This window comes from Puma concolor, chromosome D2 (assembly GCF_028749965.1).
Source record: "Puma concolor isolate L17-30 chromosome D2, mPumCon1.1.hap2, whole genome shotgun sequence".
Lineage (NCBI taxonomy): Eukaryota > Metazoa > Chordata > Mammalia > Carnivora > Felidae > Puma > Puma concolor.
The window spans coordinates 61,144,521-61,164,455 of NC_141677.1; the positions used below are offsets into that span (position 1 = coordinate 61,144,521).

Consider the following 19,935-nt stretch of genomic DNA (forward strand, 5'->3'; position numbering starts at 1 on the left):
TTCCTTTCACCCCAATAAAACAATCTCTTTCCTAAAACACAGTAGCTATTTGGGGGAACTCCCAACAAACAGGCTATAGATCTTTACAGGCAAACATGAGTTTGCCTAAGTTCTTGCATAGGTTTGGGCATATTAGAAGCAGCTACAGAACTGCAGAAGCCACCGAAAAGCCGTGGAAACCTGGCTAGAAAAGACTGGCTGTGGGTAGTGTGCAAATGGGTCAGGAAGACGAAGGCGGCTAGAGGCAGAGACAACCACATGGTGGGAACAGAAGCAGCATCCAGAAGTCTGAAAAGATGAGCGGGCCCAGAAGTCACCAGGGAGCCCGTAGACAGCCGACCAGTTTTCTGGAGGTGAAGAACCCGGGGGGAGAATTCCGTCACTGTCTTAAAAGAAATCCTCAAAAGGAATACGATGTGCTGCAGTGACAATTTTAGAATTTAGAAAGTACCTGTTTTAACGCTTAAAAAAAATCGAATCCACTAAATGGGGTTGCGTTAGTACTTCAAACATGAAACAAATCCAATATCCCAAATAAAGATGCTGTCCCTGACTAGAATAGCAGCCCATCCCCCTGAATTGCCACCTGCGGTCATAAAGCTTAGTTTATGCTGCTCTGGGTATCAGACCACAGAGAAGAGACTAGAAGAGACGTCACTGAGAAGGAGGAGCCAGGGGAAGCTCGAAGCCATGACAGGAAGATGCCAGGAGATGGGAATAGTTAGGCCACATGTGCCAAAAAGATTTTTATGCAAATTTATTTCTGAGGCATACAGCAAGTTAAGGCCAGTGTCTTTTCAAGGAATGGTAAAACGACAGCGACCAATCAGAACCCTGAAGTAAGGATAGGGTGGACGGAATGGGAAACAGGCAATAGGAACTTCAGTTTCCGAGTTGGTTCAAAGGTTTTCTGGATTTTTCTCAGGCTTCCTGTGCTGGTGTGCATGTCTCTCTGACAGAATGCAAAGTGTTAGGAAGAAAATAGCCAAGGGAGGAGAAGCTTCCGTAAATAGAAAGGAACATACGTAGCCCTTCTTTTTATATCAATTGGTGGCATGTATATAGGAAGGAGTAATCACCAGAGGGTACGTGGAGTCAGAAAAGCTAGTGAATAAAAAGTGCCACTGCCCTCTCCTGAGACCCTCCCTAGGTGTCTCAGAGGCCCGTTTGCTGACACGAACAGGCATTTTGCTCCTGTTGGTGCTATGATCTCCAGATGCTGAGAGGAAACAGGCGAGTAAGATACTACCAGGCCTCCTGCACCTCAGCTTAATTGTCAGCAGAGTTCCCACAGCAGCCCCAAAGGACCAGGCGTGTGCGGGCCCTGCCTGGGGCTGCGGGACACAGGGATGGAGACAGAAGTTCTTCTCTGTGTCATGGGTGGAGGCCTGTTTGACCCAAACGTGGGTGAGTGGAGTCCATAAAGCAGAGGTCACACTACTTCTCAACCTCATTCTGTTTTGCCTTGGCAGAAGTCTGACCGTAGACCAGGCAGTTTGGCAATGACGCACCAAAAACGCCTTTCTCTCCTCGTCTTTCTACTGCTTACTGACCACATCACTCTCCAGAGAAGCAGTAAAAACACATTTTAATTATCAGCCTGATTGCTTATAAACAAGGTGGTGAAAAATTAACCTCCCTAAACAGAAAGCAAGCAAAAGGAGGGAGATTTTAAAATAAAATATTGGGGTCAGAACTCAACCCACAAACTTGAGGAAATTCAGCTCAGGGAGGAAAAGCTGGCCAGGCCCTCTGTTTTTGAGTTCACGCCACATTTCAAGTGAGTGGCAAGCTTCCCAGCCACTGTCCACTCCTTTCTCAGGCCAGCTGGCAGGGATGTAGCCTGGCATGGCCAGCCGCATGCCAGAGGCACATAAGTGAGTCCTTTATCGTGTTGTCCCCCTGCTGCCCCCACCCAATGCCCTCAGCCAATCCCAAGACTCAAGGCCCTATCCACCCTCTCCCACCCCACTCCCTATAGACAGGAGGGAATAACAGTACCTAAGGGGGACACCACTCACCTTGGCCGTCCTGTCCCTGGAGCCGCTCACGATGATGCCCCCTCTGCAATCCACACAGTTCACCTCCTGTTCATGAGCCGAGTACTTGACAGTGAAGGTGCTATGAATCTTATGAACACCAATCTTCCCATCTCTAGGAGAGAAATAAGGAGCCCATTCCCAATAACCAATTATTCTCTCTGTCGGAAGAGAACAAAGCTACGGAAGCAGCCCGAGTCTCTAGTGATGTCCAAATCTGCTAAGTTTTAGGCAACTCAGCTCAAAATAAGGTGCTGAGCTTCGAGATAACTTTACTTCCTCAGTACACTTGGGGCTGAACAGAGCTGAGAGACAAAACAAATTTCCCCCTCGAGAGTATCAAAACCAGCTTCACTTTTCATTAAAGGCTCTTCCTGTTTTCCTTCTCTGGCTAACCCTATTAAGTGCCTTTGGTAAATCTCTCTGCTTCAAATGGAAAAAAAAAAAAAACAACACTCCCTCTTCTTATGGTCTCCCTCCTCATCCCTTTGGAGTTGAGACAGAAAAGTGAGAGGCAGGAAGGCAGAAGTTCCCTGAAGAATGCTAAGAAAGAAGGAGGAGAACTCTGCGGCACTTACCCTCCTGCACTGATAATATGCGAGTTGGCCAGCACAAAGTGGCAAACGTCCTCATCATGCCCAGCAAAGACTCCCAGGGGCCGACGGTTCAAGCTGGCACCATCTGGGCGGAACTGATAGGCCAGGATGAAATTAGCCTGGGATATGTACAGAGAATCACCTTCTAGCTGCATCCAGGGCATCTGACTGCAGAGATATAAAACACAATTTAAAGATCATCAAGATACAGCATGAAAAGTTGACTCCAATCTTTAGAGAGGCTGACCGATTCTCAACATAGAGAGAATAACCTGCACTTTACCCCCCTCCTCTCCTTTAAAATTACCTCCCCGTAGGCTACCCTCAGACAACTAGAGAGACTGAGCTTTGTAGTAACCTAATCTTCTCTGGACTTTCTAAAACAGAGTCAGAATTAAACGACCAATTAAATATCACTTTTAATGGGAAAATGGTCAAGACCTGAATTACTGGCAACTTAGATTTCTTTTGGGTAGGTAGAGCCCAGCGACTATAATGACTGGGGCATGGACAGGGTCAAAAACAAATCTCTACCCAGAGAAAGTGATTTTCTTTCATTACACATCCTCACTGATTTGAAGTGTTAAGTGATAAGTTTCGAGGTTCCAAGACTCCCATACATACCTCTTTCCCAACAGAGCAGATGGAGAAAAGAGAAGAGTGAGCCCTGAGAAGCCCCATTCCCTTATCCCGCTAGAGCAAAGGGGCCATTTATAAGTGAAAGGAATAAAGCCATTTAGGAAAGGATGCTAATGTACTGGTTACATATCCAGCTCCACACAGGGGATATCTCCGTTTTGGTATTAGAGGGTAAGTGGGGCAATGGAAAAACGGCTTCGCAGCAGTCTGCTACAGTTCGGGGGTTATGGAGAAATAGTCAGCTCTCCCAGGCAGCAGATAAGAGAACTCCACAAGTAGTTAAAGATTCCCTCCACAATCCAGCAAAAGGAAGAAAGCTTAGAAGCCACAGGCCAGTCCCATGGCACAGAGTGAGCCTCAAGAAGAAAGAAGACTCTGCCAGACCCCAGGCTCTCTGGTGGGGACTAAGCCCCTTCCCCAAGGCAGACATCCCAGCAGCCTGTCCTACTCTTTGGAGTAGTTCTGGAGCTACCAGGTCCCAAGCAAGGCATAGGGACGGCTGATTCATCCCCATTTACAGAGACACCATCTCCCACTGCCAAGCCTGTCTGAGCAAACTGGGCTGTGTTTCTTCCCCAGACTCCTTAATACAAGCGTCATGGGAATGTGGAAAAGTTCTGCAAATTGACTTGACGGGCCATTAAATGCAGCTTGGACTTTGTAGTAGCTGAGTTTCTGCTCAGGAGGTTTTTACAAGTGTGTGCATATATTATATAGAACATGTGTTGAGTAGGTAGCGATGCCTACATTCTCACTCATTATGCACTTCCCTCTTCAACATCCCCTTGCACGAGTTTGTGGCACACTCAAGTAGGGAGCAAACAGAAGGGGTTGGAATGCATGTGTTTAGAGCCATCTGGTAAACAGCCATTTGCCGAGGACAAGAAACCAGGTTCATGCCAGGTGAACGGTGGAGAATCCCGGGGCAGCCTGGTAACGGCTTTGTGTGTTTATTTGCCAAACTGCTTTGAAACCAGCCCCAAAAAAGACGTCAGGGACAAAACCTTGATAGAGAAATAAACTCTACTTTCTGATATTAAAAGGCAAAAGCGGGAAGCAGAGAGTACAGTTTTTCATCATAAAAATCTGTCTTTCTCCCTAGTAGTTTCTCTACAGTCACCACCATGACCAGTACCCCCGCATAATTCACAGCCACCACCAGCCATGAAAACAGCAGGAACTGGACACAAGCAAGAGAGAAGGGGTCATCAGATGAAGAAGCCCGTCAGCATCTCTCAGCACAAGCACAGGTCAACCTGGAATGAGGAACCACGATGCTCCTTAACCATTCCGACCAATCATCGAGGAGCACTTGCTTGGCAGGGAGTCAGATGATAACTATGAAATAATGTGGCATCAATGAAGCATAAGATTTGTGGCATTAGCAGTCCAAAGCCACTGTCTAAATTTCCTAGCAGTTCTGAGTTCTATCTCCCGTAACATCTACAGCCAAGCCTTTAGATCCTATTTTGCCTTCTTAATAAAGTAGGGGAGAGGGCTAACAGACACCAGGAGTGAAGCGTAACTCTGTAGAGTAGATTTAAAGAAAAATAATTATAAAACAAGATGGGTTGAAATACTGGCTTCATTTAACTCTTTTGATGAGGTAAGTTAATAGGGGTTACCTCTGAGTGGTTGCATTACACGTAAGTTTTATTTTCTTCTTTAAACTTTTCTATTTTTTCAAATCTCTAGAATAAACATTTGTTATTTTTATAATCATAAACGTGTGGAATTTGTTTAAATAAAGCACATTTGATGGCAATTCTTACCAATGTGAAAAAAATTGTCCCTCTGATGCCTGCTTTGTGATGTTTAAAGGATCACCAGTGCCACACCACCCAAGACAGGCACATTTACACTCTAGCTAAGACCAGATATTTTACTTCCCAGCATGCTTTTCTGTCCCAGGTAGCTTTGAAAGAGTCAAGGAGTACCTGGGTGGCTCACTCGGTTGAGCATCTGACTTTGGCTCAGGTCATGATCTCACAGGTCATGAGTTCGAGCCCTGCATCAGGCTCTCGGCTGTCAGCGCAGAGCCCACTTTGGATCCTCTGTCCCCGCTCCCCCCCCCCCCCCCCCGCCCTTGCCCCACTCACGCTCTCTCTTTTAAACATGAATAAACAATGGGGCGCCTGGGTGGCGCAGTCGGTTAAGCGTCCGACTTCAGCCAGGTCACGATCTCGCGGTCCGTGAGCTCGAGCCCCGCGTCGGGCTCTGGGCTGATGGCTCAGAGCCTGGAGCCTGTTTCCGATTCTGTGTCTCCCTCTCTCTGCCCCTCCCCCGTTCATGCTCTGTCTCTCTCTGTCCCAAAAAATAAATAAACGTTGAAAAAAAAATTTAAAAAAATAAATAAATAAACATGAATAAACATTAAATTAAAAAAAAAGAATCAAGAGGCTACTTACCTGCATCTCCACTTCAGCAGAATCCCCTCTCGGCAGCGCCCCAACCTCCAGTTCTGAGACACCTTCACCCGTTCCTTCACTGGGACATTGGCCATCCTGTGTGCAGACAGAACAGATAATCCAGTCACTACAACTCATTGCCAACCAGAGAAAATTCCATAGGCTTATGAGGTAGAACTTGGGAGTATCTGGAATATATCTAGATATAAGTGACAGGGTTAGAACATGAGAAAGGATTAACTTTTCTCTCTCCACACTGGGATAACCAAGAAAGCCAAGGAGAAGAGCCTGTCCTTTACAGTGTCTATAGTGATGCCCAAGCGATCTAATGGAGACAGGATAACAGTGCTGGAACTACTGGCTATCCATAAGGAAAAAAGTAAACTCTGACTCCTACCTCACACCATACAGAAAAATTAATTCAAAATAGATTTAAACATGAAATCTAAAACTATACAGCTGATAGAGGAAAATATATCAAGATATTTCTGCAACTTGGGGCCTGGGAAAAGGTCTCTTAAGACACAGAAAGCAATAGCATACAAGAAAACTCTAATGAATGAGACTTTATCAAAATTTAAAATTTTTGCTTACCACAATGAATATACACACCACATTCTGGGGAAAAATGTTCACAAAATATATATCTGACAAAGGGCTTATATCCAGAAAATACTAAGAAATTATAAATACATATGTATAACTGTATACATATGTATATGTATATATTGTATATGCATTTATATATGTATATATAATTATACACACACACACATAAATATATATATATGCATATATATTTTTTGAAGGCCAGTAAGGAACTCTCCTACAATCTTGGTGGCAAAGCAAAATGGTAGAGCCATCATGGAAAAATGTCTGACAGTTTATTATAAATCCAAACATATACCTACTCTATGACCTAGCAAATACCCAGGAGAAAGCATACATCCACAAAAAGACTTGCACAAGAATGTTCACAGGAACTTTAGTAGTAAGAGCCCAAAGTTGAAAACAGCCCAGGCAGCCATCAGAAGAATGGCCAAACACCCCATGATGTATATTCATACAATGGAATGCTACCCAGCAATAAAAAGGAAAGTACTATTGATATACACAGTAATGTGGGTGAATCTCAAAAGCTGAATGAAAGCAACCTTACACAAAAGAGTTCATGTTGTATGATTCCATTTATGTGAAGGATATTGAGAAGGATTATTATTATGTGAAGAATATTGTGAAGCATTATTAAGAAGGATAACTAATCTATGGTGGAAGAATCAGAATAGTGATTACCACTGGGAACCCTACCACTGGGAAGGGGACTGACTGGGAAGAAACATGTAGAAACTTTCTGGAGCAACATTCTGTGTCTAAATCTTAAAGGGATTTGGGTTACACAGGTGTATATGCATTTGTCGAAAAATGCATCAAATAGGAAAAAAAATGCCCCAAATGATACACTTAAGATTAAAGTTTGAGCATTTTGCTGTATATAATATTAAGTTTATTTATTTATTTTGAGAGAGAGAGAAAGAGAGCACGTGAACAGGGGAGTGGCAGAGAGAGAGGAAAAGAGAGAATCCAAGCAGGCTACGCACCGTCACGCTCTGCACTGTCAGCATGGAGCCCGATGTGGAACTTGAACTTACGAAACTCAATGAGACCATGACCTGACCCGAAGTCAAACGCTTAACTGACTGAGCCACCCAGGAGCCCCTGTATATAAACCCATAAACTAATATATATACCAGTCAATTGTATGCATGCATACTGTAGTGTTTACAGGTGGAATGTACTGATATCTGCAATTCACTTTGAAATGCATGATAACACAAATACACTAAAATGTTCATTGTAGAATCTAGGTCGTGGGCATATAAGTGTCTGTGGAATAATTCATTCAACTTTGCTGTTTTAAATTTTTCATTTAAGAAAATGTTAGGGGTGTCAGTAGTACTTTCTGGGTGAGGAAAATAGAGCAGTCAGGAATACGAGAGCACATTAGCGTAGGAATGGTGTAGTCTGTGACTGGGTTGGAGTGGTAGGGGGATAGGGAGAAGAGCTCAAAGCCACTCTGAAAGTAAACTTTGGGACAGAATTCTGAAATTGTGGGCAAGAATTTGAAAATTTCATTTTAGGGGGCGCCTGGGTAGCTCAGTCGCTTAAGTGTCTGACTCTTGATTTCAGTTCAGGTCATGATCTCATGGTTCGTGGGATCAAGCCCTATGTGGGGCTCTGCACTGGCAGCATGCAGCCTGTTTGGGACTCTCTCTCTCTCTCTCTCTTTCTGCCCCTCCCTCACTCTCTAAACAAACAAGCATTTTTTTAAAAGAAAATTTTATTTTAGGCCCCTACAGCTCCCCTGTGTTTCCTTGGCCTGCTCCACTGGACAGTACAGGGTACACTGCTTGGGACACGGAGTGGTAACTACCAGGTGTATGGAGAAAAGAAGAGAGAAACATGCATTTCCTCCCGTCTCTGCTATGCCTTCACACTGACTACCCTTTACCAAAAGGCAGCCGTGAAGTCCTGCTTACAAGATTATGACAAATACAGATTAAAAAGGATAATTTTGGTAGGCAGAAAGAGAAGATACCTAATCCGTTTCTGGATAAATAATACTCTATCTACCTCCTGATCTCATCTCATTTGTTCATTTGTATAAACTAATTGTTTTTGATTAACAAAATGATACATCCACAGGGTAAAAAAAAAATGCCAATAGACTGATAGATACTGTAGATGCATTTATATTGGTATGTATTTATACATATACCCAGTTTTTAATTTAAAAAAATAGTAAACTATTTTACTCATTGCTTTCTTCACTTAACAATACATCTCAGGAAGCATTCCATATCAATACATTAAGATCCATCTCATTCTCTTTAACAGCTGCATGGAATTCTATTGTGTAACTCAATCATCATTTGACCAGTCCTTTACTGATTCACATTTAAAGGGCTTCCAGACTTTAGCTATTATAAATACTGCTGTTATAAATGTCCTTATATCTCTATTTAGGTGTGAGAACCCCAAGCAGGCTCCACGCTGCCAGCGTAGAGCCCAACATGGGGCTCGAACAGAGGAACTGTGAGACCATGACCTGAGCCCAAACCAAGAGTCAGACACCCAAACTACTGAGCCACCCAGGTGCCCCGATATTTTTATTTCAGACCTTACTATGGAAAATCTTTCAGCATAGTAAATACAGTTTAGTTAATCCCATTGAACACTATTTTAAAAATGATTTAGAATGTTTCAATCTCTCTGGATCATAATTCCAAAGATAATTTATTTAACAAACATTTAATGTGGCGTTTATGATGTGCCAGGAACTGTTTTCATTTACCTAATGCTTTATGCATAGTAAGTATCAATAAGCATTTGTTGATAAAGCAATTGTACTTCCTGTATTCTATCCAATTAGAAGACGTCGGGGGGAAAAAAAAAAAGATGACATTGGAAATAAGCAATAAGCAAACTGGCTGATACTGCAATTTAAATACAGAAAGCCAGAAATGACCCAAACTGATATAAACCAATATATAACAAACAAAGTAAAGTTTTAAAGTAAGGAAAGAAATCTCTACTTCATCAGTGCTATTGGGTTTGTATACCATGTTCCCAACCTATGAGAAAGAAGGAGGAGGAATATACATGCCTAGAAAGAACATGGGAAGTATATACTCTAAAATAGTTAACTGTGGGTAGCCAACTTCGGGTGTTTTATTTTCTTTGCGTTTTTACATATTTTCCAATTTTTCTACAATGTAATATTTTGGTGAACAAGAAAATACCCATTAAAATAATAATGCTGGTGATAAAACTGGAAATCAATAGATTAAAAAAACTGATTTAGATTCTTACATCTCATAAATAATATAATAAATCCTTGCAAAATGAAAGTGAATTTAAAAAATTTTTTTTCAACGTTTATTTATTTTTGGGACAGAGAGAGACAGAGCATGAACGGGGGAGGAGCAGAGAGAGAGGGAGACACAGAATCGGAAACAGGCTCCAGGCTCTGAGCCATCAGCCCAGAGCCTGATGCGGGGCTCGAACTCACGGACCGCGAGATCGTGACCTGGCTGAAGTCGGACGCTTAACCGACTGCGCCACCCAGGCGCCCCTGAAAGTGAATTTAAAATAGCTTTTCGGGGCTCCTGGGTGGCATAGTCAATTAAACTTCCAACTTTGGCTCAGGTCATGATCTCACCATTCATGGGTTCCAGCCCCACATCAGGCTCTGTGCTGACAGCTCAGAGTCTGAAGCCTGCTTCGGATTCTGTGTCTCCCTCTCTCTCTCTGCCCCTCCCTTGCTCACGCGCACGCACTCTCTCTCTCTCTCTCTCTCTCTCTCTCAAGAATAAACATTAAAAAAAATTTAATAAAAAATAAAAGTTTTTTAACTGGAAGATTTTAAAGTGTTTAAATTTTATTTGTATTTACTTATTTTATTATTTACTTATTATTTTTTGAGAGAGAGACAGAGCGTGAACAGAGGAGGGGCAGAGAGAGAGAGAGAGAGAGAGAGAGAGAGAGAATCCAAAGCAGGCTCCAGGCTCTCAGAGGTCAGCTCAGAGCCTCATGATGAGGGGCTTGAACCCACGAACTGTGACATCATGACCTGAGCGAACTTGGAAGCTTAACCAACTGGGCCACCCAGGCGCCCCTAAAGTGTTTAAATTTTAAATACTATCCCAAGTGGGGCACCTGGGTGGCTCAGTGGGTTAAGCGTCTGACTCTTGATTTTGGCTCAGGTCATGATCTCATCATTTGTGAGCGTCTGACAGCCCAGAGCCTGCTTGGGATTCTCTCTCTCCCTCTCTCTGCCCCTCCCTTGCTCATATTCTCTTTCTCTCTCTCTTTTCTCTCTCTCTCTCTCTCTCCCCCCCTCCCTCCCTCCCTCATTCTCTCAAAATAAATAAATAAACTTAAAAAAATCAACACTGGGGTGCCTGGGTGGCTCAGTTGGTTAAGTATCCAACTTCAGCTCGGGTCATGACTGGCGGTTCGTGAGTTCAAGCCCAGTGTCGGGCTCTGTGCCAACAGTTCAGAGCCCGGAGCCTGCTTCAGATTCTGTCTCCCCCCGTTCTCTCTCTGCCCCTCCCCCACTCATGCTCTGTCTCTCAAAAATGAATAAATGTTAAAAAATAAATACATACATACATACATGCTGAGCAGAATGTTAAAGAGTTTAAAATGAAAACAACAGAGTATGGGAATATTAACAATTAATACTATAGGTACAAGTTGTACCTCTAAAACTTTTAAGGGGCAGATAAAGATTTACTGGAATTACATCCTGTCTCTAATACCCTGTCAACCATACCCAACAGCAGGTAAGAACAATCACATGGGGTCCATGTGACGAAACACTGGGGAAACATCCCACAACATTAACACATACACGCATATTAAACTAATTATTAAAGTGCCACTGCACATTTATTATTACATGGAAAAACCAGAAACTGGCTTTGGTTTGATAGAAAGGTTTGGGTTTGGTTATATATTGCTAGTAGCACACTGGTACAGTCTTTCAGAAAGGAATTCTGTCGAGAAAAATTGTTAAATGACAGCTTCTGACCCAGCATTCCTGCTTTGAGCACTAAATCACAAAGAAATAACTCAAAAGAAAAATATATTTTTACAAAGATATTTATAGTTGTGGCTATATATTTGAGCTAAAACCTGGAAATAGCCCAAATGTTTGTCTGTGGGGGAGACCAGTATACTAATGCAATGGAATATATTGCCACTAGAAATGACAAATGTGGGGACTGCAAAACATTTTGGAAATGACTATAGCAAGCAATGGTAATTTTAAAGCTAAGTCAAATTTATAAAGGTAGAGGTGAAGAGACACTACAGAAAATTATGTCTCTATAAACAACATGTCAGAAGAGGTAAATAGATGGTACTTTGGATATATATATATATATATATATATATATATATCACATAATATATTTCTGTATCTGTCTCTCACATAATTGTTGATAGTTAGGTCTCTCAATTTACCTTTAACTAAAGAGTAGAATAAATGAAGTTGTGGGAAAAGCTCAAAAGGCACACTTAGGAAACTAAGATCTAAATCCCAGTTCTGCCTGTTACTAATTATAAAATTCTGGTTACTTAACTTCTCTAATGGTCAATATCTTCCCCCAAGAAATGAGGATAGTATTTCTTACAATTGTTGTTTTATTTATTTTTTTTACAATTGTGGTTTTAAAATGACAACTAAAACAAAGTACAGTTGGTCAATTCTTTAAGGATAAGTATATGTAGTAGTTAATATCGATTAATGGTGTCTTCCCTGAAGCTAATTCAATAATCATTTATTTTTCTTCTAAATAATTTAATTACAACTATTAGAAATTGTTCTTCTAATGTCAAACATTAGTCCTCTTTCAGGCTGAATGATTAGGGTTTGGGTGTACACACGTTAAAGCTAAAATGTATTACTGAATTTGTCCATTGGGTGAATTCAGTCCCTGGTTTCTCACATTGCTAGAGAGCAACCCACACCACCAGGTGGATGAAGCACTAAGGAAAGTAAAAGACAGTTAATAGGATGGACCAAAAGAACTTAACTCTTAATGAGAAAGATTAGATTCCCTGTCAAATCTTATCTGCAAATCCCTCCCAGATATAAAAGAAGACATCCTGTGTAGTTAACCTCTCCTCTTGAGTTAGGTCTAATTTAATACGTGGAAGTGAAACCAAAAATTGAATATTCTGGATCATAGCAGGAAGGAGGCAAGGAGGAAAGAATCAATATATTTCCTGAACTGGGTTAAGGACAACACTTCTCTCTCTAGTCACTTAACTACCATTTAGTGACACTTTACTAAGGGTCAAAGCACTGCCCTGGGGGCCTGATCACAGCAGCAAGAAACTTTCAAAGTTGAACTTTAGAAGCTGCTACCAAAAGGCAGGTGCAGATGTCCTCTCCCACAACGAAAGCCATAATCACAGTACTTGGCTCTGGCCCTTCAAATCAAATTTGACTTTTTTAAGCCACTCCTTTTGGCTTTGACTTGAGAAATAGTACCACTTTGTTGAAAGCCGCTTAACAACTCAGCTTTTTCATCCCTTTTGTGCATTCCATCATCTTTGATGGTTAGTTTCCCTAGCTGGTGGCAGGATCATATGTATATTCTTATTAGCACCTGAGAAATCAGAAGGAATAAAAAAAATCTTCCTCTGAAAACAGGTACCCCTCCCTCCCTGTGGGACCTGTCACAGTCCAGTCAAAGGGGTCGGCGGAACTAGGCAGCAGATGTGCCTGAGAAGACAAGAGCAGGTGCCCCTTGGAATTCTAGAAGGACCCTTGTTCCCCTCTTTGAAATGCTCTCTGGTTGGCTGTTTCTCCAACACCTTGCTAGTGTAAAGTGGGGGTGCTCCCCCCAAAACGATTAGTGCCCTGTAAATAAACCTCTCACGGGGCTGTTAACACTCAGGGGAAGCTCTAACCGGCCTGTGGGCCTGGTGGAACTTCCATTTTCCTAGCCCTCCTTCTCTTGCCTCAGGCTCATTTCCCACTTGTGCCCCCTCCCTCTCAGCTTTCCGGCAGGCACCATTATAGTTTGACTGCATTCCTGGGCGCATGACCTATTTTAAACAAAAACAACACAACACGCACCCATGGTAAGCTATCAGGCCCCTTAAAATCTTGGCAACAAGTTGAGTCCAGAGGGACAGAAATTAATCTAGGCAGTTATCTGGAGTCCACTTTCATCTCACCTCTCCTCCTTCACACCCCAAACTCAAAGCAAATAAATAAACCTAGTCTGAATAAAAATGCCTTGGGGTGAGGGAGGGGGAAGTGTGGGGATATCAGAGAGGTCTTAAACCTGCACGGTCTCGAAGATCAGTAAACTCCTGGATCACAACTCAGTTTCCCTCCCTGCCCCATCCTGCAGTTTGGTTCCCTTTGAGACGCCACGGATGCTGCCGCCCTCATGACTGGCACGACTTCCGTAAGCACAACTACCTGCTGATTTGGGAATTGGGGAGAGAAGGGGACCTGTCCACAAATGTAGAGCAAGGCCATCTCGGGGTGCACTGGGCTCAGGAGGGGAGACAGGGCTGTGCAAAATGATGCTCGGGGCTTGCACTTTTAACACTGTCTCTTGATTTATTTGATTTTGCTTTCCAGGAAGATTTTTTGCCTGCTGTATTGCGTATACCTCCAAGTTCTTCTACCAATACTAAGAATTTGCCTTTAATATACACGTCTGTCTGTCTTTCTTTCTCTTTCTTTCTTTCCTTCTTTCTTTCTCTTTTTCTTTCTTTCTAAAAACATAGTCCACTTTATTCTTCTTAAGCCACAGTATATCATCTTTGGTTGTACAAACATCACTTGTTACAGTCTTGCCAACAGATCCCAGCTGGGGAGGGGGCAGTTAATCCACTGCCAAGACTCCTGAGGGGTCCCTTTAAAATGGTAACACCCAGGATAGCACGCTAACACTGAGGGCAAGGGTGGTAGTACATCTGGCAGTGTACAAGAATTTAAACAGCCCAAGACAAGAAACTTCTAGCTCTTCATTTATACTTGCGTTAGACTAAATCCTCCAATGGCCTCAAAAACAGAGGTCTATCATTAAGATTTTTAAAAAATCAAAGAAAAATCATTATACCATATTAAACTGGTTACCCTTCTGGCCAGGAAACAGGGGAACAGCCCCGACACCCAGGGTGGAGTGAGATTGTTCCCTACAATGAGCACAGGACCATGCACGAGGAAAGCAAAGAGCAGACCCCACCAGTCCCTTGAAAGGCCTCCAAATGTCAACTCACCTTATTCATTCAACCTCACCTCCCATTGTCCCACACCATGCAAGTGAACTCCAGCCAAGTCCATCTCTTCTACCTTCGTTCCTACACCCACACCTTCTCCTATATTGCCGGCACCAGCCTACCTTGTCCCTGCCAAACGCTTGCCTCCTTCTTCTGGGCACCAGCTTACACCTCTACTTCCCTGAGTCCTGGAAACTGTCCTCTCCCCCCCTTGTGAACCCCCAGACTGAACCCCCAATACCCTAAACTGAGGCACTGTTAACTTTTTTCAGCTGTATGTCTTGTTTGGCCAATACGGTCATAAATTCTACAGGATCAAGTCTTAACCTCTTAGCACTTCTAAAGGTACATCCCAACCAGCACACTGCAGAGCAGTGGTATACCAGCAACCCTGAATAACTGTGCTATCAAACTTCAATTTATAGAATTCACTTTCATTCAACGCAAGATCCACACTTTCATGAAGATTGCTGTCAGACCAACCACTGAGCCACAATGTGGCCCATGACCCCATCTGCTGCAAATAAGATGAAGACTGTGTGTTTGGAGGAACGTATATGAACTTCACCTCAAAGGATATAAGAGAACAAGGTCAGGGCAGTAAATAGTTCACCAAACAGTAACACACCAGATGGTAAATAAGTAAATGCACAGGTTTTTCAACTTTCTAAAACTTGTTTTACAAAAAAAATTACCTTTTAATCCTTTAACGTACTACCAAAAATTCTCACAGCATACAAATGTCTTGGACACAAAAGGGGAGAACCCTGGGCCTAGCGTGATTGGTATTCTGATAGATACTGCTTAGGCATTGCTTACGTTAGTTCTCAAAAGTACAATTCTCCCTTTGGTAAGTCACACTCTCAACAATACCCGTAGCTTTTCAGGAGCCTGGACATGCTACCTTCTAGCTCCAAAGGCCCTTTGTAAAATGTATAATATACCACACCTTCAGGAATGCAACCAGAGCCCCCAAATTCTTATGCTAGAGAGGCTTGAAGGAAGGAACTTGAGCAGATAAATTACCTTAATGTGGTACCACATGTCAAAGCTGTCCAAAGAAGTTTCAGAAGCACTAGGCATAACACTAATTCATAACCCTGAGCAGAGGATTTAGGAATGTGTTCACACTCACATTCATTTCCTCCTACTATTGGTCAAGTTCTGTATTTGACCATGTATGCTTTCCAAGATGTTAAGAGATATTAAGCAGGTAGCAAAATTTTATGATCAAAACGCTTTAGACAACACTGACCGAAACAAAATTAAACAGGTCTCTCTATCACAGGACTTCTCAGTGCCTTTAATCTACCAGTGGGCACTGTGAACCCCTAAGAGAAGGGATGTGGAGCATAGCATTTCCTGCACTCATTTCATCACAGAATCAGTTTTTCAAGAATCCCGCAGCACAACTTTCAGAAAGGCTGACCTAGCAGTTTCTGAGAAAAAACAACAGCAAGAAAGATGCCACTATTTTTTGTGAACAGGCCGTCCTCTCAGTGAGTCATGAATTAGGCACTAGCAGCTTCACAAGTGGACTTTGTTCTCATACCTTGAGAATGACTTTTCCCTGGGCTCTCCATCTGAAATGTAAGGAATAATTACACTGCTCTGCTTCTCGGGGTTGTTTTTTATTGTTTTTAATCTTGCAACTGTGTTCCATATTAATCACTAAAACAGGTTCCCAGCCCAAGTAGCCAGGCTTGAAAATCCCTGGTGCCCTTCCAGCCTGGATGAAGGGATGGAAAGAACATGAACCAGACACCACCCAGCAAGTTTTTACATCTCTAGTTTCTAGGCCATTATGATAAAGTCAAACTACAGCCAAGATAATGGATAAATGAGAGGTTCTTCTTTAGTAACTCACATCTAGACAGAGGCCCCTCTTAATGCACACACAGCACCCGTATCTGACTCTCGACCCACCTTTTCAATCATGGACTTCCTGAAAAAAAAAAATTCAAAGCAACATGGGAGGTCAAAGCTGGAGCTACAGGAAAGAAAGAAAAAGATGTACTGGAAGAGGACTATTTCCCTTTCTCTGCAGGGAAAGAACCCATTACGAGCTAGTGAACAGGGGGAAATACCATTCTTTTTGGTGAAAAAGCTTTCCAGGAAAAGTATCTCAACATATTTACTATAAAACAATTTAATTTCCCTGTCCCATCACCTGCCACCCCATCCCCATTCCCCCCAAAAAGCCCACAGATTGTGGATTTCCTCTCATTCTTGGCAGAGTTACCAGAAGAAATATAATACCCCCTTCGGACTGCTCCCAACAGCTGCTAGAACAAGATGGGGAGCTGGGGGTAACCTTCCTAAGCTGCCTCTAAAAATGACCATTCCCCCTGCCAAACCATGCAGCCAGTGAACATAAGACCTCTCTTTCTCTACTTTCTTAAAGCCAAGACCCCAAACGCCGCAGTGTCCCCTAGTCAAAAATACTTGCCTCCACCCATCTGATCCCCTCAACTTGACTATAAGCTGAAACTTCTACAGTCAGCCACCACTCTGTTTCTTCCCTAACAGGCATTTTCTTGAAATAATTCTCTACTTCACAGGACTAGTATCCTTTATTTGTTTGCTTAACCCACCAATTTCCAAGTTTGGATTTTTACCAAATTCCAATTTGGTGTAATTTCCTTGTCTCTGTTCACCTCCCCAGTACCACATGCCTTGTACACACACACACACACACACACACACACACGCCCCTCCTTTCAGGTCAAGAGCCTTGCAAAACAAAAGTCTAGGAACAAATTCAGCAATGACTACACTGTATCCCAGCCCTTTTGCCCTACCCCAACATCATCACACACTAAATGTGCTTCGGTTCTGTTAGAAAAGCCCCAACACCAGGCAGCAGAGAGACTTCCAGTTAGTCTTCGGCCTCTCAGCTGAGACCACCAACAAAGAAGTTCATGAATGTCAACTGGGGGCAGAGGCAATATCTCTCTCTGCCGAGGAGAAACTGGATGGAGCCTCCAGCATCATTCCCCAAAGGTGACAGCCGGGGTTGAGTGAAGACCGTGAAAACTGTACAAGAGCTGGAGGAGAAAATATAATGTAAGGAATGATTTGGAATCAGGGGCAGAAGAAGGCGGAGGGATGAACTGGCTGACCCCAAATGTCTTTTCCATCTCTAACTCCTATGATTCTTTGACCTCCAATTTTGTGCTGCAGACAAGGAATGGAAAGTCAACAGACGTGGTGATGTTTTGAAAGAGCCTGGCAGTCTGCTCTTGTCATTTAGTGGCCTTTGCATGTATTTTTTAAGGTGTCTCTAAGCCCTGTCTTCATTTCACAGTTGTCACCTTTCTCAGCAATTTGAGCTCATGTCAAATACCAAAAAAGAAGGAGAAGAAGAAAGAATGTACTGGCAATTAATTGTGGGCTAAAGAGGGGCAGGCCCATTGGGTGGCCCAGACTTCCAGGGAGGGCAATGTGGATGGTTTGGATATAATGAAGAACTGACTCAAAGTTGAGACAAGGCAGCTAAACACTAACAAGAGGTAAATTCTTTCTCCAGATAGTCTCATCCTCCGCTTTAGATACAGCTCAGGCGTTCACATGATTCAGGATTCATGAACATATTCTTAATTAGTACAACCACCTTGTTTCAGAGTTCCATCTGAATCCTGTTCAAATCTAAACAAGACTGCTGAACAGAAAGGACAACCAAATCTTTGGATTCTCAACCTCACCTGATGGTTGATGTACCTGAGATAAATTCTGGAACTTAGCAAAAATGTGTTCCTGTGGATCAAAGTGAAGGATATGCCAATTTTCACTGAAAATTCAATACTTGGCTTTGTCCTCATTTTTTCCAACAGTTGACCTCATCTTAAATTTTCAAAATGTACTGGTCTTAAGAAGAGTCTGCCTAAATACTCCCTGTTCTATCGTTATGACTCGTAAACAGAACTAATCCAATGCCAGGGTCAACCCAGAGTTAAGGTTGTCACACAAAGGTAATTTTACACCAAACACTCCAAAATGTTTTTTTTCAAAGACCTGTACGCTTCCTCAGTAACCTCATTGTCAGTTTGATTTCAGCAGCTCACAACCTTTACCTAAGGTGAAGGTACCAGACACAGAAAATTCAAAGTATGATGTATTGAAATATTTTCTGAGATCGCATTCCAATAGGAATTGCTCATCTTAGAAACGGTGAAGACTTTGGGTTTCTCCGTGTTTCTGCCTTGAATGCTAGAAAATTCATCCCCTACTATTCCAGTTTTACAAGACTGTAAAGGATACAAGCAGCTCTATATTCTCAAAGTCTTGGAGGAAAAGACCTTCCATTCTTCCAGTTTGCATTTGGAGATGCTAACTGTACTAAGCCTGCTTCCACAGGTGTATTGTTTTATTTATGTTAAAAAGCACGTAAACTGAACTCGACTTTTATTGACTCAACAAAACCATCAAATATAAGGCCTTTTCAAAACGACTACAGTTAAATACATCCACCTATGAAACTTTTCAGTCAACTAGAGAACAAGTAAGGGACGCCCCTTCCTAGGCAAGGCAGAAAGGTGAAGGAGAAAGCCTAAGCTACTTTAAGTTGCTAATTGTTTTCTGAAAATCGCTGTTTAGACCTTAAATGTAACCAGGCAGCAATGCCTTCTCCAGGTCAGAGTTAGGAAAGGAAACTTTATGCTTTCTGGGCCAAAAAAATGCTCTTAGGTGCAATCATTTTAAAACAAACAAACACACTCTGCTTATCTGTGTCCATCTCCCCACTCTGGACGTTAATCATCACTGAAATAGATACCCCGTTCCCCAGCCTCAAAGAGCTCCAAGCCTGCAAGACCCTGGCTGAGGAATGAATATACATGCCAGGGCAAACGCCTCAGAGCCTCACTTCCTAAACACCTATTGTTCATTCTAGGCAATTCTACCACAAGCAAATGCAAGAGAGCACCCAGGCATTGCTCAAAGGATATTTAAAATGAAATTCAAGTTTGAAAACATACTGGACTTAATTTGGGAGGAATTAAGATTGGCAAAAGTATTTTTAAAACCCCCACAGATGTACATACACAGGTATATTTTATTCTTTCTGTTCTCGGCTCGTTAACATTTTCACTATTCGAACTTGCAGACAGTACCTCTGCTCGTCCACCTGTCATATAGTCTGTCTACTTCTTGCTTTCAACCTTCATTATAAACTGACAGGGTTAAATTTCACTGTTTTGTTCGTGAAGACTAAACTAAGTTAGTTTTCCTCCTACTCTTCAGGGAAAATTTAAAAGATTCCTATATGAAACATTTCCTTTATTTTTATATTGAAGATCTTTCTATTCCCCCAGGCTTCATAAAACCTTCAAACGAAACTGATTTTAAACCAGATGACTGACTCAAACTGTCTTTGTGCTCACTTTTTTTTTAAAAAGCTCAGGATCCCTACCCATGTTCACTGTTTGGGCAAGAGGCCTAAAG

General features: G+C 42.4%; 1 protein-coding gene across 6 annotated transcripts in view; it reads right to left on the reverse strand.

The window, feature by feature from the left end:
• FBXW4 (F-box and WD repeat domain containing 4) overlaps positions 1-19,935 on the reverse strand; it is an 81,337-nt gene that overhangs the window by 56,402 nt on the left and 5,000 nt on the right. For all 6 annotated transcript variants that reach the window (XM_086680687.1, XM_086680683.1, XM_025918387.2 and 3 more), the window contains exons 2-4: positions 5,683-5,778; positions 2,618-2,803; positions 2,022-2,154 (exon numbers count right to left, since the gene is read on the reverse strand). In XM_086680687.1, the coding sequence (XP_086536813.1) occupies positions 2,022-2,154; positions 2,618-2,803; positions 5,683-5,778 (415 nt within the window). The remainder of the gene's footprint in view (positions 1-2,021; positions 2,155-2,617; positions 2,804-5,682; positions 5,779-19,935) is intronic.